Below are 22,843 nucleotides of genomic sequence, written 5' to 3'. Positions count from 1 at the left end.
TTTCTTTCTTTCTTTCTTTCTTTCTTTCTTTCTTTCTTTCTTTCTTTTCTTTCTTCTTTCTTTCTTTCTTCTCTCTCATTTTTTTCTTTTTTTTCTGTCTCTTTTGTTTTCATGATACCTTTAGCTCATCCAATTTTAATGCACTCCCCCCCCCTCCCAGTATCTTGACATAAACAGGTAGGTGCATTTAGAATTTTTCAAAGGCCTAAATTCAGTGCAAGTTTTAGAAAAATAAACTTTAAAAGCCGTGTATCATATATGCTGGCCAGTGCATCCAGCAAAATGATGTGTTTATAATTCGTGATTATTTGTATGTTAGATTTAAGAACAAAAAGACATGAGGGTGCCTGGGTGCCTCAGTTGGTTAAGTGTCCTACTCTTGATTTCAGCTCAGGTCATGATCTCAGGGTCCTGAGATTGAGCCCCGTGTCAGCTCCGCGCTGGGCATGGAACCTGCTTAAGATTCTCTCTCTCCCTCAGCCCCTCCCCACCACCATCTCTCTCTCTCTCCCCCTCTGTGGGGGGGGGGGGGGGGGGGGGGGAAAAAACCCGGGAAAAAAAACAATTACATTTATCTTAAAAATCAAGTCATTAACTCTTTTATTGCCTGATTTGTGTCTCAGGTGTAATATAAAATGAAAAAAATTAAAAGAAAAAAAGAAATGAAAAACGCTGCTTCTCAAATAGCACATAACAATAATTATGGTGATTCACAGGCTACAAATTGTGTGACAGGCATTGTGATAAGTCCCCTACCACTCTGTTCTTATTTGATCCTCTCACTTATTAAAATAATTATTAGTACTCATTTATGAATAAAGCTTTTTTTAATTTTTAAACTAAAATTCTGATTGAATTTTATATCATACCCATGAGGGTAAAGCTAATGTACTAATAGCAATTGCATTCAGTTAAAGAAAACCAACAAAGTTAAACAATAGCTTAAACAAAATAAGGATTTCATTTCTTTATCACAGAAAGAGAAGTCTAAAATTAGGCATTTTAGGACTAGTATGGTGGCTCCCTGATGAAATCAGGATTTTGGACTTTGATATCTCTATATACCTAATTCTTTACTCCTGTTTCCATTGTCTCCCTAGTGAAAATAATAATAATAAGAAGAAGAAGAAGAATAGTAATAAAAAATAATAATAGTGTTTCTTAAATTCCAGAATCTGGTTTTCCTTTTAGAAAGAAAAAGGGCTTCTTTCTTTTCTAGTTTATTCTCCTGATAATGGAAACCCTGTAAAATATTTACTATTTGCTAGGCCGACCTTACTTGACTGAACCAGTTTAACTGTCAGAGAACATTGTGAAATATCAACAATAAGAGAAATATGTTCTGTTAGTGTAAGATACAATTTATTTTAGGTGCTTGCATGATGTCCAAGACCACTATAGCCATGCTGATTTATTACTACTTCCATTCCCCATTTTTCTATGGCATAGAAACATATTTTTGCAGAATTATAGGAACAAAGTTATTATAAATACTCAAACTGCTTTGTTTTAGCATTTGATTTGTTTGCCTTAAAATCCACATTCCTGACTCCGATCAAACCTTAAATCATGTTGGTACTGAAATTATTACAAGATCATTGAAGATTATTTGTTTTTTCTTGACCCTTGCTTGAAAATCAAGGCATTTTATGTGATATATTGATAAAATATACTCAGTAGCAAATCAAAGTCATGTGAAACTGAGTTAGCTAAGTATATTCTAATGCAGATACATTAAAAATAAAATCACTTTAAAAAAATTCAGTTGTATGTTAAGAATATGGCAGTTTAGAAAATCAACTTATGATATTTTAAAAAATATGAAGAAAATACTTTAATGAATGTGGTCAATTCTAAAATTAGTTAATTTTGAGAGGCAATCCCTCAAGCATATGTTAAAAATTAAACTTAGAAATCTATTATTGGTATTTATTTAAGCCACTGATATTAAGTACAGTTTCTGTGCCAGTCAAAATAGACTTATATCCTAACAGAGACAGATTGTAAGTTACATCCATAAGTTCATATCTGTTTTACTCATACTCAAAATTCTCAGAAATTTTCCATAGAGTACATTACAAGGAAGAATTTGAGCCAACAGATATATGCTGTTCCTTATACTTACGTTCGTAGCATTTAGCATAGTGGTTGCCATTAAAAGGAATTCAATAAATATAAATAAATTAATAAGTGAATATATTAAAAGAAATTGGTGACAGAATTTCTAGGATAGAGATATTTTATGATATTTAAAAGAAGCACAGGATACCCTAGCTGTTTCAATATTATGTCTGTTTTATAATTTAAGTTACCATACATCCCCTGGTGTTTAATCATGTTTGAGTAGAGCTTATATATGTTTATGCATACATTTTGAAAATTCTTATTCTTTTTATTTAGTTCAAGAGCACTACTCAACTTATTGAAATGAAACTTTCTTTAGGTTTTATTATATTCCAGTTCAGTTTAAAGACAATAGTGTTTATATCCTTTTTTTTTTTTTTTTTTTGCTTCAGACATTCTAGATCAGACAATTAGAAGCAAGACAACTGTGCATTTGTTGCCTACAACACTGGGAAGATTCATTTTCGTTACCCATTAACTGTCATATCAAATAAATAGGCTGAGAGTTTATTTGTGATAAATGAATTCTGTTTAATGCAATGAGACAGTCTTTTAATTTGAGAACCTAGCATAGTGTCAGTTAAATCTCCTCTGCTGATTTAATTAGCAAGAACTCAATGTTAATTATTTTGCATTTAAACCTTAGAAGCCTCACAGATGAAAAAATATATAATCCTTTTTGAAAATGAAATAATAAAAACCCAGTAATAAAATCAGTTTTATGGTTTTTAAGGGTGTGTAAATGTGTTAGACAGCTAATGAATTATTCAACACTGTACATGCTTGGAAGATGTACAGATTTTAATGAGCCTCCCTAATTCTACTTTCATACCATCTTACATTATTTTATTCCAAGTTGTTTTTATTGGATAGGTTCATTAGAAGAAATATTCATCAATTTACCATATCTTGAAAATGAGGAAAGATAAAATATTTATTTGTCACAAATTCTTATCAATTAACTAATTAATTTTACTGCCCTATATAAGGTAAGCAAAACATAAGTAGAAATCTCATTTTTATTATGTTTTTACCCCAAAGCTATATGTCAAACAATTACATAAAGTCCAATTTTAAATATGTGTCAACATTTTAAACTGTTTTGTTATGCCTCACTTTTGAACTCCTGGCTCAGACAAAGCTCAGTAAGAGAGACTGCTAGATATACAAAACCTTGCTTCATCATAATTTTTTCAGAGGGACAGAAAATATCTCTTATTCCTTTCACTGGCAAAATGACACTGGGATGTATTGGGATGGTTCTAAACATTTAATGCTAAGAAGAAATGTGTTGGGTTTTTGTTTTGGCTTTTGTTTGTTTTTAAATTTTGAGTGGAGAAAAACTAAAGCTCAAAATAATTGTGTTTGAGTGCGCAAAGAGCTGTCATAACTCAGAGGATAGAGGACCTAATCTCTCATCAAAGGATCTAGAAATCAGTGCACCAAGGGGTTAACAATGGATGTCTCCAGATAGGAAGAGTTTGGAGGGTTTGGAGGGTTTGGAGGGTTTCCTTGCTTTCTTCTTTCTTTGTCCATATATATATATATATATATGTTTATATATATATATATATATATATAAATAAAAAATATATATTTATATATATATAAATATATATATATTTATATATATATTTATATATATATATATAAAAACATATATATATATATATGTTTTTTCCTCCAATAAATATGTTTTGTCTTTTGGAATATTACAGTGAGATTTTTTTTTAAGGTGTAGAGAATTTTAGAGCTAAAGGGTCAAGGAAGAGTAGGTGAGTATCTAAGAAGTGTTATCTCAGATTGCAAAATCTCCACGTCTTTCAACCTCAAACCTATATTGGTGGTTACATGTCTGTGTCGGTTGCTATTTCTAAGCTGACTATTCAAAGGTCAACTGGTACCAGTTACTGTTGGTCTATACTGGTGTAGAACATGGATCTATGGGGAATCAGGTACTGAAAATTAGGAGCAGGAACTCAGAGAAGTCTTCAAGAAAGAAGATAGATCTAGGAGGGAAAGGATGGCCTAACATGGGAAGTAAGCAAATGCCAAACTTTGTGCACTTAGTTTGGCTAGATTCAAAAGAATTTCCTGCTCATTTCCAAAGAAAGTCAAGTGTACTTAACGTTAGTCCATGCTATTATACTTCAATTTATTTTATTTTAATTTTGGAATTCGGCTTCTTGCAGTAGCTTGGGATTCCTACGGGGAACACAAGCTCACTTTGCATAGCCGGAGGAATTACTGTAAAGGGGTCAAGCGCATGGGCTCTGGAGCATGACCTTGGGAAAGTGGTTTAATTTCCCCAGAATGTTTTTTTTAATCCAAGTGGACTTGTGTTTTGTAACTATTAAACCACAGATTGCATAGAAGTGGTAAGAGATTCACTAATAATACTTAAAAACACCCACACTGTGATTTATTGAAAGTTAGTCCTCAACACAAGGGTTTGCCGAACTGCAGAAGGAGCCGAGATGCCCTTCAACAGATGAATGGATAAAATGATGTGGTCCACATATACAATGGAATATTATTCAGCCATCAGAAAAGATGAATACCCACCATTTGCATCGACATGGATGGAACTGGACAGGGTTATGCTAAGTGAAGTAAGTCAAGCAGAGAAGGACAATTATCATATAATAAGAGATTCTGTCTCATGTTGTTTCTGTCTTTTACTCTAAGACTTTGGGAAATGACTTAACCTTACCACGTCAGGGCCTCATCCCTCAGATGAGGAACAAGATAACATATACCTCATATTATAAATACACACACACACACACACAATATTATTTTTATAGAAAACTTAGAATGACAGATTTTACGTAGAAGGTACTGTGTACTAGTGTTGCCAAGATCATTGCCCAGGATCGCTATGACTCATTCTTAAATATTAAACTTCATTCCTTTGCCAATGCACTATATGAGAATATGAATCTTTATTTCACTCTCTTAGTTTCTTTCAGTTTTACTCTGTTGCCATTTGATCTAACTGAACCTACTTCTACTCCCACCCTCACCCTCATTTCCCACATGGTCTTGCCTTTATTCCTGCCCCCACCACTGACCACCACAGTCCCCTGGTTGAAATTTTGGTGTGCCATTCAGAGGTCCTCTGGTACCTGAGATATTTATAAGTTGCTCCTTATATTTAATCCCTAAACCTTGTGCTGAAATTGACATTCATTTATTATTGTTCACCTGGAAAGAAAAGCATTAGTCTCTATCCATTCTCTAATTATACCTTTGATATATTGCTCTCCAGGTGGTTAAGGATGAATAAACGCCTTTACTTCTCTTGATCAAGCAGAGAGCCCTCAGTAACCTAAATGATACTGCAGTAGTGGTTTCTTCACAGCTGTTTAGGTTTCTTAATTAAAGTTATTAAGCTCAAACTACCTCCATATTAGGAAATTAATTGTGCTCTAATTTTTTAAGCTCCTTGATAAATGGCCAGTGAAAATAGAAGAATCCTTAGCACGTAGCCTATATCACCTGGCCATACTATACACTTAATAAATATTTATTGTTATATATCATAGGAAAATGATCTGTAGAATGAAATGAAACTGTAGAATGCAAAAGATACTGATTTGAAAAAGACCTAGATGAAGTGGTTTAGATACACGAAGTGGTTTATTTCAAAGCTTCTGTTTGTTTTATAGGCACAGTTATAGGTCTGGAAAAAAAAATGGTAACAGCTGGTCTTTTCCCTTATGGAACTCACTGTTTAGTTTCATCAGATGTTCTAAAATGCACAACACACACGCGCGCACACACACACACACGTATACATATCTACATCAGTAACACTAACAACACAACACTACCTCAAAACATCCTGACAAGGGTATGAAGCATGTTGCACGTAGAAAATATGGGAAGCAAGGGCCACTATTTAATAATTTACTTCCCTTGAGCACTAACCAAGGACAAAGACCAATCTTTTATGAATGTTATACTATATACTTTTCTCCATATATCTTGAGTTCATCTGGATTCTTATAAAATAAATGATTCAATTTCCATAAAAATTTTCAAAGAGCTATGAATGTAAGAAAGCATTTCCTTTTGGACATATTTGATTATTTTTTGGATAAAAGGAACTCCAGATCTTGCAGTTCTTTGAGAAAATATAAACAAAGACCAAAAAAAAAAAAACCCCAACATAAGTTTTATTGAAATTACACCAATTTTTTTGAAGCATGTTTTTTAGAACAATTGTCTCATAAGATATTCTAGGGAAAGGAATTTCTTCATCAAATATGTTTCAGAAACACTACATCCTATGTCTCTATCTTGATGCCTGAGAGTGAATTTAGACATATTGAAGTATCTGAGAAGATTTTCAATTAAGAAACATGTATAAATGGATTGGCCAAATCATTTTCAAACTTATTGGATCACAGAATTCCCTCTATTTCCCTCTTCCTATTTGTAGCTTGAGTTACACTGGTGTTTTGAGAATCATCTTGCTTTAGGCTGAATGTGTATCAATTCTGAGGCTCAAATACTGAGAATATGCATTTTGTCTTTTCATATTACCCAGAGAGAATTCTACAGTGAGCATTAGATTCTTGGATGATTTTTGCTTGTATTTGAATGCCGACAAGCTGGCTTCTACATTAAACATTAAGAAATCTCTTTTATTATTGTCATTCTTATTATTAAGCATTATTATTATCATTTAATCATGCCCCTCTATGTGAAGAGTGCTGCCACTCAGATACCCTCCCTGTGTAGTCTGAATGCTCAAACATTGCTAGGGGAGGGTAAACATGGGTAAAAAAGTGAAAAACAGGGAAAGCACACAAGGAGACTCTTTTCTTCCTTCAGATTGTCTATTCACTTCTCTTATATGCCTTGAAAGACTATATGAGCACCACAGTGAATGCTGTCTTTAATAAAACAAAAACAGTTTCAAACAATCCGTACATTTAGTGAAGCTGTGTTTAACTGGACTTGTCCAAATGCTGCCAGCTAGAATCCAAGACCAAGGCTTACTTCTGAATCAATAGCCTGTGCCAGACCCAAATTAAATGTTACTGCTGTCAGCTTCTTGGGTCCTCATTTTAAGCTTCACTGTGTCACTTAAACCAACAGGAATGATTTCTCTAGCTTACTTTTTAAAAAAAAAAATCATCTTATTTCTGCACTTCATAATGTCATAGTCACCATTCTCTTTCTTATTTAAATGATATATATGATGCTCCTCTTTAATTGTGAAATAATGAACAAACTTCTGACCTGTTTTATTCCTCAGTCTCTGTTGAAAAGAACTTTCTCAAGGGTCATTGAGAAGACCTTTTTGGATAGCATATTAAATGGCCAAATAAAAATAAGAGGAGAAAAAATTCCTAAGGTGACTCCTGTTGTTTTGACTGTTATATGGACCTCTATCATTCCACTTTACTCCCCTATCACAAAAGCAAGGTAAAACTTTGACATTTGATCCTAGAATAATGTTACTAAAGTTAAATATTAGATACTTCTAAAGGCTTATGAGTAAATTTCAATGGCTGAAGACAAAAGTATAGCCAATTTATGATAACTATGATAAGAAGAAAAAAATTGGTAACGCAAAAGATTCAAAATGTGAGTTCTTTTTTGATTTTCCTCATAAACAATTCTAATCTCTCCCTTCATTATTCCCCACCAGGAATACTTCTGCTGTCAGTTAGACTATAAAAGAAGAGAAAAAGCTTTGTTCTAATGGTAACAACAAGAAAAATAGACAAAAAGTATAAGAATCATATTTTTCTATGAAGTAGAGAAGAGTGGAGGATTGAAAGAAGCTAAATGAACTGAATTTTATAGAGAAACAAACCCTTCAGAGAAGAGGAGAGAGCAGTAGCTACTTCTTTCTGAGGGTCATTGCCAGGTTTGGATTCAGAGTACCATGGGAGGAGTGAGGATGCCGAGAGCTAGTTGAAATGGACTGTAGATTGGAGGAACCCCAGCTCAGCCAAGTAATTGTGCCTCTCTCTCCACCCCACCCTTGAGAAAAAACAGTGGATAAAGACCTGGTAAGTAAAGAGAAGTCACCCAGTCTTGGCCATTCTCTAAATGACTGGATTCCAGAACTTTGTGGAATTGAAACCAGTAACAAAGCAAGCCTATCTGCAAATGCAGCCAAGTCTTCCAGCTCAAGTATGGACACCACTGAAAGCTAGCAGAACATAGCAGAGATCAGACTAGAGTAAAAAATTAGACTCATACTTATATAACCCACTGGTTTCAACAAACACTTCAAATGCACTTAAAAGGGAAAAGAAAAGTCTCTTTAAGAAATGTTGGGAAAACTTCCTTTCCATACGGAAAAAAAAAAAAGAACTGACTCTATTATATGCCAAACACAGAAATGAATTTGAGATAGATCACACCCTTAACGTAAAAGCTAAAATTATAAAACTTCTAAAAGAAAGATAGGTGATGTAGGAGTCTGCCTCTAATCTGTCATCCCTTACAGTTGTTGTACCTGCCGTGGGACAGACACTGCAACTGTGTCCCCACCAGCTGTAGCCTCTCTGTCAGTGACAAGTCCCCACATCCAGGAGCTACACAGACATGTAGACACTGCCCTGGGGATAGTTCCTGCACAGGAGCCAAAGCTGAGCTGAGACAAGACCTCACTTTTCTCCAGGGAGACCATTCAGGAGACCAGAAAAATGGCCTCGGGGCTAAGAGCCAGGAGAGAATCGGCCTTTGTGTCATTCCATGATGTAGCTGTGGACTTCACCTGGGAAGAGTGGCAGCTGCTGAGCCACGCTCAGAGGATGCTGTACAGGTGTGTGATGCTGGAAAACTACAACAACTTGGTCTCCCTGGGAACTCCATTTCCCAAGCCAACACTTGTCGTTCTGCTAGAGCAGGGGGAAGAACCCTGGAAAGAGGAGAGTGAACATCTGCCCAGCCCCTGTTCAGCAGATGCAAAGCCAGAAATTCAACTTGATTCCTCCTCCGCTCTGGACTTCTGCAGTCGGCCAGTATGCCAACACGTGCTACATGATCATTGCCTTCTGATCTGCCCGGGCTTGCTAGCAGGCACTCTCTGCCCGGCCTATCAGAAGCAGAAGCAGCAACCACTTCCTCACGAAAGCTTCCGCAATGACAAAGTGAAAGGTGAAGACAGAGAAAAGGGCTACAAATCATTGTTTGAGAGGACAAGGGGGAGGTTTACCTCCAGAGCTTTCTTCAGCCCACCTGACAGACAGCTAATAAGCTTGAGGGAAGGCAAGACAATGGTGAAAATAAAGCTCAGCTCAGCTGAGAAGGCAAACCGTTTAGAAACAGACAAAGTATTAAAGTGGGTTGATTTCTCAGGATTTGAAGTAGTGAACTGTGGAAATTGCGGGCTAGGCTTTAGCCAGAAATCAGCACTCTTTGTTCATCAGAGGACCCACTCAGGAGGAAAGCCTTATTTTTGCAGTGAGTGCGGTAGAAGCTTCAGCTATAAATCAGCTCTCATCACACACGAGAGATCACATACGGGGGAGAAGCCTTACCTCTGCACAGAGTGTGGGCAAGCCTTTAGCCAGAAGTCAAACCTAGTCACCCACAAGATGGCACACTCTGGGGAGAGGCCTTTCGCATGTGAGGAGTGTGGACGAAGCTTTAGCCAGAAGTCAACCCTCATCAGACACCTGAGGACACACTCGGGGGAGAAGCCCTTTGTGTGCCAGGAGTGTGGGCGGGGCTTTCGGGATAAGTCAAACCTTATCACACACCAAAGGACCCACTCATGGGAAAAGCCTTATGTGTGCAGAGATTGTGGGAGGCTTTTTAGAGACAAATCAACTCTCAGCAAACATCAGAGGATTCATTCAGGGGAGAATCCTCATTTGTGCACTGAATGTGGCCGGAGCTTTAGTCAGAAATCGTACCTCATAAAACACAAGAGGACACACTCAGGAGAGAAGCCTTTTGTGTGTTGGGAGTGTGGACGAGGCTTTAGTGATAAGTCAAATCTTACCACACACCAGAGGACACACTCAGGAGAGAACCCCTATATGTGTGCAGAGTGTGGTCGAGGGTTTAGTGTTAAGTCAGCTCTCATGACACACCAGAGGACACACTCAGGAGAGAAGCCTTACGTGTGCCAAGAATGTGGGCGAGGCTTTAGACATAAGTCAACTCTTGTTGCACATCAGAGGACGCACTCAGGAGAGAAGCCTTTTGTGTGCGGGGAATGTGGGCGAGGCTTTAGACAGAAATCACACCTCATCAGTCATCAGAGGACACACTCCGGGGAGAAGGCTTATGTCTGCACTGAGTGTGGGCAAGCCTTTAGCCAGAAAGCAAATCTAGTCAGGCACAAGATGGCCCACTCAAGGGAGAAGCCCTTTGTGTGCAGGGAGTGTGGGAGAGGCTTCAGCCAGAAGTCAGCTCTCATAAGACACCAGAGGACACATTCTGGGGAGAAGCCTTTTGTATGCAGGGAGTGTGAACGGGGCTTTAGTGATAAGGCAACTCTCAGCACACATCAGAGAACACACTCAAGGGAAAAACCTTATATCTGTAGTAAGTGTGGGGAAGGCTTTAGGCTGAAATCACTCCTTATTAGACACCAGAGGACACATCTGTTATAAAGAAGCTTCATGCACAAGGAGTGTAAGCAAGGCTTTAGTAATAAATCAGATCATACCTCATCATGCAAGAAGAGAGAACTTTAGGGGAAATCTTATGTGTGCAAAGGGTGGGACTTCAGAGATACTAACTTTTATCAGACGACAGGAGAAGACCTACCTGTGTAAAACAATGGTCTTCAATTAGAAGCAATTTTATCCCCTGCCTAGGTGACAGTTGGTGAAACCTAGAGACATTTTCTTATCATCACAACTGGGAGGATGCCACCGGCGTATAGTGGACAGAGGCCAAGGATGCTGCTAAACATGCTATGATGCACAGGACTGCCTCCCACAACGAAAGTCTCTCACCCTGTAAGACTTGGATCCCTTTAAGGCTAGCTTGGCTCCCAGATCCCTGCCATTGGCTCAAAAGAAAATTTCTTACACTCTCCTGTAGCTGAGTCTCCTGCCCAGACCTCCATCCTCCTCCCTCTCCTTCAATCCAGATCTAATGCCTCCCCCTGCCTTCTTTAACTCTTTCCATTTATTTTCTCAAATATGGTTTTCCCAGTAGCCCCTTGCTCATCTAGTCCCATCCTCTTTTTCAGAAGACTCCAACTCACACAATCACAAGGAGAGAATGGTAACTCTACAGCGAAGCAACCTGGCCCACACCGCCATAACAAAGTTAACCACTAACATTGAGACAGACTGTCATCATAAGCCTCCTAATAGGATTCACTGAAAAAGATACCATATCATTTTTAAAATATATTTCTGCCAAAAAAGCCATTACTTAAGTCTTGTCATGAGAAATCATTAAATAAACTTAAATTAAGTAATATTTTACAAAACAACTGTCCTGTACTTTTTAAAAATATCAAAGCCAGGAAAAACACAAAAAGGCTGACAAACTGTTGCAGATTATAGGAGACTATGGAGACATGGCCATACAACGCTTGATACAGGATTGGATTGTGGACTTTAAAAAGTATAGTCACAAAAGACTATGGACTGGACGATATTGCTTAATCGATGTTAAATCAATGATAAATGCAGCATACTGTGGTCATCTTTGCTTTGAAAATATACAAGTCAGTGTTTAGGGTTAAAAAGATACAATGACTCCAACTTATTCACAAATTGTTCAGAAAAAAAAAAGTGGTCTGAAAATGTTCATAGAAAACAAAATGAATACATAAAATACAAACACAGTTTCCAGGAGTTGGGGAGAGAAAGACAGACAGACAGACAGACGGAGGGAGAAAGAGGACACAAGTGGAACAAGTCTGAACCACTGGTAAATCCAGTTAAAAGGTAAAAGCAGTGCCTTATATTATTCTTGCAACTTTCCTCTTTTTGATATTGTATCAAAGTAAAAACATAAGCAAAAAAGAAAAAAAAGGAATGGAGGAAGAAAAGGAAAGAAAGAAAAGAAGGAAACTCCTGGGATGGTGGGTTGGTTGGTGGTTGGAATAATCACTGTTAGAATTGCACTGTGACCCAGCCCAGAATAACTAAACTCCTGAAGAAATTAGAAAGATTAGCCCATATCCTAACTGCCAGATAAAGGAAAGACCTTGCATTCTATGTGAAGTATCCATACATTAGTCTCCAGAATTTTTTTTTAAATACACAGTGTTCTGAATATAATTAAAAATGACCAGATATGAAATAAAATAGAAATATGTAACCTTACTCAAAGGAAAATGATAGAAGCAGACCAACAGGTCACCTAGTTATTGGAAATTGCAGCCATGGCTTTAAATCAATTATTATAACTACTTTAAAGAGTTTAGAAGAAAATTGGCAGGATATTTCAAAAGGAAAAGCAAAACTAAAAAAAGAACCAAATACAAATACTAATATTGAAATATCTGAATTTTTTTCCATGCCTGCCAATGCAGTAAAATTAACTGCCATTTTCCTTCCATTTCTTTCTGAAATAACTTTCATGAAGATTCAAACGAGTGATTTAAATAAACCCAGAAATAACATTAGAAGGGAGCCTTTGCTCTGAAAGTTATTCATTGACTCATTCTTTAGAACTAGGAAAACCAGTCAATAAAACCTGATCTGGTCAACCATATTATGAAGAGGCACTACCTTTAAAAGTTATTTTTCATATTTTGGACTTTAAAAATTATACTACTCTTCTCAACTCTGTCATTTGCTTCGGAAGCAGATATGCTTCTGTGATCCTTATTTAGAATTGTTTTTATTTCCAAATTTTAAACAGGATATTTGCTTTCTCTTAAGGCATCTGCCCAAGTAGTTTCTTTTTCATAAATAAATGTTTGAAAACTTATATCCTCTTCTAGATGAGCAAGACTCTTCGGTGTCTTTCTCTGTCCCTCTCTCACTGTCGCCCTTTCTCTTACTCTGTTTCTGTGTCTATTGCATTTAGAACAACCCTGTCCCCTAAGTCAGTAAATATAACTTCTCAGTTTTTATAACTCGATTTCAAAGGAGCAAACCCATTAAAAGTCATACATTTTCTTGGGTGGGTTATTTTCATTAATCAATATTCCCATATTAAATGTTGTATAATAACAATGGACTGGCCGGATGCAATCCACTTAGTGTTGGGATTAAAATGGGTGAAATTTCCAGGGAATGATGAGTGTTTATTATGGAAAATGACCCTGCAATGAATATAATATGATGAAGATGTTTCAGGCAATGATGATTTGTGTTCTTTTTCTCGTATTCTTTGACATCAGAGAATGAAATGAATCGATTTCGGTTCACTGTGTTAACAACACTTAACATTTGGGTTATAATTTATCTGTTTTCCCCTTTTGGCAGACAGTATGAACTTATGTTAGATGAGTTTATTATTTCTTTTATATCTCAAATAAACCTTTTTGAAACTGAAGGGGTATTACTTGTCATTTCACACACACACACACACACACACACACACACACACACACACACACATCTTCCAACCACAAAACCTATGATTTTGTACAGAATTGTTATTAAGAATACTTCCTTTGGGAAAGTTTGGGACAAAATGAACAGCAAATGCATAAGGATTTATTCCTATAAGTTTTATATTATAATTCAATTTGTGTAATCTTGGACCTTTCTGCTTAAACTCAAATACATATTGCTTTATGAGTCTAACATGTGGAATTAAAAACAAAATGTGAAAAAGAGCCATGGGTGGTGTTACTCTGGAACTGTGACATGAGAAGTGGGTAGTAAGTTTGTCCACAATATCTCCTTGTCAGACATTTCTCTCTGGAGTGTCCTCCAGCAAGAGCAGAAGGAATCTAGATAGAGAAGTTTCTTTCTAGATATTTGGTCCTCAGAGGAACATTTCTATGCATTCCCCATCTGTTAAATCTGGGTTGGGGGACAAGATCCTCTGTCAACTTCAAAGTGCTAGCTGTGATGTACAATAGTAGGAAGGCCACAGGAAAATAGAATGATTAAAGCAAGCGACTGATGCCGATAGATTTGGATATTGATGGATTCAATTACCTCCTACTTCCCTCACCTTCTTACACCCAGGGAGCTAAATCACAATTGCTGTTTCTATGCTGTAATCTTGGCAAATATAGACAAATTGTCATAGTAGTGAAGATCAACCTGCAAAATGCAGTGGGAAGAGTCATAGGGATCACCTGCGTTCACACTCTGGCTCTACCCTTGAATTTGCCCCATGAACTTGAAAAATATTGGGTACCTCTAAAAGCTTCATTTTCTCATCTGCACCATTATTAATATTAAATGACAATATGTAAACTAGGATTGTGGTAAGTAATCCTTTAAAAAATACCCTTTTACTTCTGCTGTGCCCTATTTAACTAGAATTAATAAGAAACCGAGTAGGTCCATGGCAGTTGCAGCTTCAGATCGTTTTATGACCTTGATCAAGTCATGGAACTTCTCAGAGTTTCTTTTGACCATCTGCAAAACCAGGATAATCAGAGTTGACACCTGTTTACCATGCTGTGAAGATGAATGTAGTAACATCCACAAAGCAGGCTGCACTTTAGGGAAAGCCAAATGCCACTTGCAATAAAAATAACAGCAATAATAACATTAAGAAATATTTATTTCCCAGATACTCTCTGAAGAGATTTGGGCATCTTTTGTCCAGGACATACTGGCCTCTAATTAAAAACAAATGCTTGCCACTTTTCATTAAAGTCCATTTTAGCAAGTTGTTACTGTCCTATAATATACCTATTGAGTGTCTTGCAGATTAACAGAAAACGCCTGTTTTACAAATAAATGCATTCAAAGCCTTCCAAGTTCTCACTGTACCATGCAGGCAGCCAGTGGAAAACCTCACCAGGTCACATTCTGTGCACAGTTACTAGTCAGCCAGCAGAATTTTTCCCAAAAATTTTATGTGCCTTGCCCTGAGCAAATATTAAGCTTTTTAATTGGGAGATTTTACCAGGATTTTTTATTACATGTTGCCTGACAGCAATGTGTGCCAAATGTATATGGCACCATAAATCTCTGTGTATTACATTTAAACAGATCTAGTATTGTCTTGGCTTTTAGTAATATCTGTGGGACCTTTCTATATTTAATTTGAGGTTTTGATTTTTCACCATACCTCTAGGAAAAGCACTGTCAGCATTAGACTGTTTTTTAATGCAGCTGTGTATTTAAGAGATGAACAAATAATGTGTTCAAAAGCTTGACGTCTGCTTATTAAGGAAGCCAGCATGTTTTATGATATGTCTTTAGTTTTTGAAATTCCTCAGCTACCATTGTCTAGCTATGGTTTTCAACATACGGCTTATAAAATTATATCTTTAAGTCTTTCTTCTAGACAGACTTGATGCCTGAACATGTTCTACTGAATGCTAAATGATTCAATGAGGCGTATTTAAAGCATAGTCCATATATTCAGGGCTAGTATGCTGGAGAAAAACTTTATCTGAGTGTCATTGTCTGGACTGAAAGAGAAATCATAGTATAAACGACCTTCTAAATATGTTGGCGGTCAAGTCATTACCTAGCATGTAAAGAAGGAAAATATTTTTTTAAAAAGTCAGAGCCAAATAATACTAGGAGTAGAGAAAGAGAGAGAGAGAAACAGTCTTTCAGGAGAATTCTTTGTGCTTTTCAGAACAGAATCCATTGAAGATATACATCAGTGATGCACAAAATTCAAGCAATGGCTGTTCTTTGGTTTTCTGCTGACTCAAATGGACTTTTAGCCTTTTCTCCGTAAGATTTGAATGTTACTTTAAAATAGACTGATTTACCAGAGTCTGTTTTTCTTGCTGAAGAAAATTAAAAGGATAAGAGAATAAAAGGAATCCTGTTTATGAGGCTGAGCACGTTCAGAATTGTAAAGGCTCCCTCACACTCAGTAACCCTCAGGGGGCCAGTGTGATGGTCTCCCAGTAGGACTGTCAGCTTCTGCCATGCTCCCCATCCGTCCTCCACAGAATCGTTAGGCGGATCTTCCTGAAGCCCGCTGACTCCCGATTATTTTACAAATAAATGCATTCAAAGCCTTCCAAGTTCTCATCCCTAGTTGAGTTTATGACCTCTTCCCACTGCTCCCTTATACTTACTAGACTTTGTGCCTAAACGACCTACAGATTGAATCATGTCCACGCTTTCCGACTTCGATCTTTTTTCTCACATTTCCCATGCCCTGGACACAGTTTTTACTTTTCTGTATTCACATGTAACGTGTATTATTTCTTCAACTACTACTCTATTTCTGCCCCTTAAGCCGTAACTAGTTTTACTCCCTTCAGAACTTCCTTAGCAGTGTATCTGGATCTTTCGTGGAGTGCTTCATCATATCCTCTACTACACATTAAACCACTTATGTAGATGCCTCATGTCCTCCACTAGGTCTGATATTTTGATCCATATATGATATAATCTCTCTGAGCTCAGGGTTTAATTTGTGATTATGTCAGCACTGTGCATTGACCTCTGAGCTTGCATTGCATTTAGTGAAAATTATATAGTTCATTGAATAGATACAAAAGGGAATTTTTTATCCTAATTTCATCATTTCTTCTTTCATTGGTACAATTTTATATTTTGCTCACGTTCTTCTTCATTTGTTTTGTTGAGAATGACAAAGTTGCTTTAGTGCACAGGAAGAGAAGATAAAATAAAATGCCCTAAAGAAAGTCCAGAAGTCCAGAAAAGCAAGCTTTAAAACCACCAGGATCCAGGTATTAGGGGACAGGGACCCAAATGGCAATTTCACAGCAGGAAAAATCCAGTTAAGATACTCCTGTCGGGGGGCGCCTGGGTGGCTCAGTCGGTTAAGCGACTGCCTTCGGCTCAGGTCATGATCCTGGAGTCCCTGGATCGAGTCCCGCATCGGGCTCCCTGCTTGGCGGGGAGTCTGCTTCTCCCTCTGGCCCTCCCCCTCGCATGTGCTCTCTCTCTCTCTCAAATAAATAAATAAAATCTTTAAAAAAAAAAAAAGATACTCCTGTCGGAAGAAATAGAAACCAAACCATTTTCTATCGAATTGTCAAATTCTAAGAAAGGAGCATCTAATGGGTCTAATTGGTCATGCGAGGCTTGTATCGGGGAAGATGTAACTACTGTTTACAGTCTGTGTCTGAAAGACTTCTTCCAGTAGTGAAGACATAGTTGCAGGAAAATAAATGAGAGAGCTATCAGCACGGAAAAATAGAAGCTGTCAAAAACGGGCACACATCTGCTCCTGAAGATTCGTCATGTGGAGACATTAGGTGAAGTGTGAGAGATAATTGTTATTATTTTTTATGATCTGTAATTAATGAACATGTTCTTCAAGTGTTTTATTATATTTCATTGTGATGCATGGGACCAGGGCTGTGTTTGCTGCATAAAGGGGGCTATATTGCATAGTTTTCCACATGATTGCCACAGAATGGCTTTATTCAAAAGGCCTCCAGATATTGGGATGCCTGGGTGGCTCAGTTGTTAAGCGTCTGCCTTCGGCTCAGGTCATGATCCCAGGGTCCTGGGATCAAGCCCCGCATCAGGCTCCCTGCTCAGCGGGAAGCCTGCTTCTCCCTCTCCCACTCCCCCTGCTTGTGTTCCCTTTCTCGCTGTCTCTCTCTCCGTCAAATAAATAAATAAAACCTTTTTAAAAAATACCTCCAGATATGATACAATACCATTTAATTTTCTATAATCAAATTTCTGGGTTGGCATATAGTAAGAGGTGTCAAACTTTGATTGTATGTATAGTATACTGGTTGGTATGGTTTGGGATATCTTTAAGTACAGACAGATTTAAGGAGATAAATGGTAACTAACTCAAAAACAGGATGAGACTTGATATGCCTTTAAAGGAAGTGATTTCTTCTTATGACAAAAAGTGCACATCTAGTTAAAGCAGTAGACTCTGTGAGCCCTACTGACTGGTCCTTATAGCAAGAAATCCTATGTTGTATAAAGCAAAATAATAGTACTTTTCTTGCAATACCATCTTGGATCGCCCTCCCCACTGCCTGTACATCAGAGAGCTGTTCCCACTGGAAGAAACAGTACTGACTCATTTGTTGCCTGGCTAAGAACATTCACCAAGTGCCTACTCTGTCTTGCAGGGACAGGAGTATTAGGCTAGATCCTGAGAACAAAATGAGAAAAGCCAGCAGCAGTCTTGTAGGAGATAAGTAAATTGATGATTTCAGTAATTGTAGTAAGGGATTATTATTCCCAGAGTTATAAGTTTATAAGCCCTAGAGGAGGGCTAGCAAGAAGGAAAGGAGAAACACAGTATGGTGTAAGTGACTTCTAGAGAAGGTGATGCTTGAGTGCCATATTTAAGCAGGCTTTGAAATCATTCAGATGAAGAAGGTATGTATGTGGGTAGGGTTGGGGAGAGATGAGGATGGATAGAGACTAGAAGTTGAAAGTACACATCTCTCATTTGTTGATGAATGAAAAATAAATTCTGCCACATTGTTCCTGAAAATGAGTTACATTAGTTAAAGCCAGTGAGTACCTCTTTTGAAAAGATAATTCTCAGGTGGTTGCTATGCCATCTTCAGAAAAAGAGCTTTGCAAAAGTAAGAAAGCAATCTAGTTGTGTCCATCTAAAACGAAACTTGATGGGATATAGGAAAGCTGCAGCTGTTGATAACACAGTGGGATATTTTCGCCTCCAGAGAAACAATCCCAAGATATTTGTTCCCAATACAGAAGGGTCAGGAACAAATAAGAAGTTGGTGTAGGAATCATAGTGAAAACACTGATTCTGTACAAACGGTCAAATGATTGTTTTTCTGTTATCTAAGCCAGATTGTGGTCTTTGGAATTTTTCTCCTAAATAGGCTGTATAGGCAGAAATTTTATGAACGAAGTTTTTTTTTTCTTTTTTAGTTTTATACTATTTGGGTTAACAACTAAGATTCATCAGCCTCCATTTAAGACAGAAATGTTTTTTCTGTTCTTTTTTTTTTAATCCATCAAAAAAGCAAAGAGAATATTAAGACAGTCATCCCTTTGTCTTTGAGACAGTCAGGTGGAAAGAAAGACACTAACACGTAGCACCAAAGGAGTTAGCTTTACTAAAGTTGAACCAGGAAAAAATACTAAAGTTATAGATTCACATCTCATATTACTATCATCACCCCAACTCTTGACTTTATCAGTGAATCCATGCCAGATCTTCACGGGCAGCTAGTCAGCTGACCTCTCTAGTTATTTCCCTTTCATTTCATTTCATTTCCCAGCCCATTTCATCTTTGGGACACCTGAATTGTTAGGAAATCCTTCTGCAGTTTGCTTGCAATTTTCTATTGAACCTACCTTTTGTATCTTGCCTGTTGCCTAATTGTTCCACCTGCTGACCCTTCTAATGCCCACATATGGCAAACATACTTCACAGTGTTTTACTAAACACGCTAACCAACTCCCCATTCCTCAAATGTTTCTCATGTGTTATCAGATGTGTTCTCCTCATCCTTCTCATTTAGAATATGTTACATTCCTTTTATAATCTTCTTAAAATGCAAGATCATTTGTGAATCTCACTAGCCTGAGATACGTGCCAATAATTCCCTTAGAGTTTTAGAGACCTCATTGAATTTGGGAAGTAATGAAAAGATCAAGACTTCTTTTATTTTATTTTATTTCACTTGCATTGCTTTCCTGCAGTTGTAATCTGCAATAAACCAAATCTTTTCTCAGTCAATTTACACACTCAAGTATGGGTTTCCATTCATGGATGGGGGGAGGGGATATTCAAATTATAATAGTCTCGCCTCCTTTTTCTTGAGAGTTTTAGGGTTCCCATGTTAGGAAATGTTTCCCTGATGTCTGAGAATTGGTATAATGTAACAGAGAAGTCAGTCCTCAGAAAGATCTATGTGGGGGCACCTGGGTGGCTCAGTCATTAAGCGTCTGCCTTTGGCTCAGGTCATGATCCCAGGGTCGTGGGATCGAGCCCCGCATCAGGCTCCCTGCTCTGCGGGAAGCCTGCTTCTCCCTCTCCCGCTCCGCCTGCTTGTGTTCCCTCTCTGGCTGTCATTCTCTCTGTCAAATAAATAAAAAATCTTAAGGGAAAAAAAAGATCTATGTGTAAATCCCTGTTCTGTCACATTTAGCTAACTATTACCTTCTCTGATTCTCAATGTTTACATCCATTAATTGAAGACCACTTTCAAGAAGTTATGTTAAGATTAAATGGCAGTATATTTGGAAAGTATTGAGAACAGAGAGTGCCTTGTTCATGGGAAATGCTCTATGAATGTTAGCAATGTTGGGGGAAGAACATCTAATTCACCTCTAATTTAATAATAAAGGCATATTTTCTAGACATGACAAAGAATGAGATCTTCAAAACCAAAATGTCTTGCCCAAGTTTATAGAGCTACTTAAAATAAGACTAAAGATGACAACCCTAATCCTCCATGTTGCATCTTGTTTTCTTTCCATGATACCAGCAGATTATGACCTTGCTTCTATTGTTACATATAAATATAAATCTAAGAAAGTAGTTATTGAATAGAAGAACAGATATTCTATCAGATTTACTTCAAAGTACCTCTGTGCAATAAAAATATAAGGTACTATTATATTAAAAGGGCAAATAGTGTTTTAAAGATTAATATGGGCACAACTCTAAACTATAACTGTATTAATACCTCACAAATACCAGATGTAAAGATATCACCTCAGGGCTATAATGTGTTTCCCTGTGTCTTAGCCAGATTTGTCAGTCCTTGATCATGACAGTAATGCTGAAACGTAACATATGGATACACATAAACAAACTCAGGTAAGCATGCATCTCTACGGTAGCAGAAAAAAAAATTAGATACTGTCGTCATTACCTATTGGAACATTCTGGAATGTTCCAATAGGTAATGATTATATTTTTAAAATATATACACATTTTTAAATGACCTTTATTCATGATTTTGTGGTTAAAGTTTAATTAAATTCTCCCCATGTGGTTAAAGGTTAAATAAATTAAATTCTCCCCATGTTCTAACCTCGAAATCAATAAAAAAAATATGGATGCAGGAAATAAACGCTTTATCTTATTTTTCATTTATGAAATCACCTGATCACAGATTCTCTTTTCTCCAGCTGCCATTTGGCTTCCCAGAGCCAAATAACAGACTTTCTCCTGTCATGCCAAATGAAGACGTGTCCTCCTTAGGATTGTCCTAAGAGATAAATCCATTCATTTATTTTTCTTCTTATCTTCAAGTAAAAATTTTAGATGGTTGTCTGATATAATAATAATAACAATAATAAAAATATTTATTAGATAATTATTATGTAAACACTTTGGGTTAACGAGCTATTCCTATGAATTTTATTTCTAGTAGTAGTACTGTGGTGGCAAAAAAAAGAAAAAAAAAGTGAATTAACCAGAACACCCTGTCATTCAGCCACACAGATACAAACAAAAACAAAACATGCAACTTAATCTCACAAAAAATATTTTTTTCCTAAGTGTTGAACACTGCATTAGATTATAAAAAGGCTCAACTATAGTAGAAAGAAAATAGAGGTATAGAGACCTAGTTTGAGGTGCCAATTATGCCTACTAGTTGAATAAACTATAAATTACTTAACTTGAGCTTCATTTTCTTCTTCTGGCAAATAAGTTGAACTAAATCTCTGAGGAGCTCTTATGCCTAATGCAAAATATATAATCCCCCCCACCAGCACACACATATTTATTTCCATATGCTCTGTCTAATAATGAAAGATATACTTGGGTTTTTCATAAAATTTGTAGGTTAACATATGTTGTAACTGTATTTTAGAAATACACAGATCACAGATGTAGTGAAAAAGAAGGGCCATATGCACACCAATGTTCACAGCAGCAATGTCCACAATAGCCGAACTGTGGAAGGAGCTGAGATCTCCTTCAACAGATGAATGGATAAAGAAGATGTGGTTCAAAATGATCCAATCAAGAAATGGGCAGAAGACATGAGCAGACATTTTTCCAAAGAAGACATCCAAATGGCCAACAGACACATGAAAAAATGCTCAACATCACTCGGCATCAGGGAAATCCAAATCAAAACCTCAATGAGATTCTACCTCACACCAGTCAGAATGGCTAAAATTAACAAGTCAGGAAAGGACAGATGTTGGCGGGGATGCGGAGAAAGGGGAACCCTTCTACACTATTGGTGGGAATGCAAGCTGGTGCAGCCACTCTGGAAAACAGTATGGAGGTTCCTCAAAAAGTTGAAAATAGAGCTACCCTACGACCCAGCAATTGCACTACTGGGTATTTACCCCAAAGATACAAATGTAGGGATCCAAAGGGGCACATGTACCCCGATGTTTATAGCAGCAATGTCCACAATAGCCAAAGTGTGGAAAGAGCCGAGATGTCCATCGACAGATGAATGGATAAAGAATATGTGGTATATATATACAATGGAATATTATGCAGCCATCAAAAGGAATGAAATCTTGCCATTTGCAACAATGTGGATAGAACTGGAGAGTGTTATGCTGAGCGAAATAAGTCAGTCAGAGAAAGACATGTATCATATGACCTCACTGATATGAGGAATTCTTAATCTCAGGAAACAAACTGAGGGTTGCTGGAGTGGTGGGGGATGGGAGGGATGGGGCGGCTGGGTGATAGACATTGGGGAGGGTATGTGCTATGGTGAGTGCTGTGAATTGTGCAAGACTGTTGAATCACAGATCTGTAC

At 37.2% G+C, this 22,843-nt stretch overlaps 1 protein-coding gene across 1 annotated transcript; it reads left to right on the top strand.

The window, feature by feature from the left end:
* The first annotated feature begins 8,798 nt into the window (after positions 1-8,798).
* On the top strand, positions 8,799-10,718 carry LOC110576673 (zinc finger protein 133-like). Its single transcript, XM_044919583.1, has one exon. It carries the CDS (start codon positions 8,799-8,801, stop codon positions 10,716-10,718), a length of 1,920 nt encoding a protein of 639 aa, XP_044775518.1.
* Positions 10,719-22,843: the final 12,125 nt, after the last annotated feature.

The sequence above is a fragment of the Neomonachus schauinslandi genome, chromosome 11 (assembly GCF_002201575.2).
Source record: "Neomonachus schauinslandi chromosome 11, ASM220157v2, whole genome shotgun sequence".
NCBI classification, from domain to species: Eukaryota; Metazoa; Chordata; class Mammalia; order Carnivora; family Phocidae; genus Neomonachus; species Neomonachus schauinslandi.
Note: the sequence above shows the minus strand (reverse complement) of the source record. Positions and strands in the feature narration are given on the sequence as shown.

Bases quoted from the DNA above. Each gene is read 5' to 3' on its own strand.
- LOC110576673 (XM_044919583.1), top strand. From the start codon at position 8,799: ATGGCCTCGGGGCTAAGAGCCAGGAGAGAATCGGCCTTTGTGTCATTC.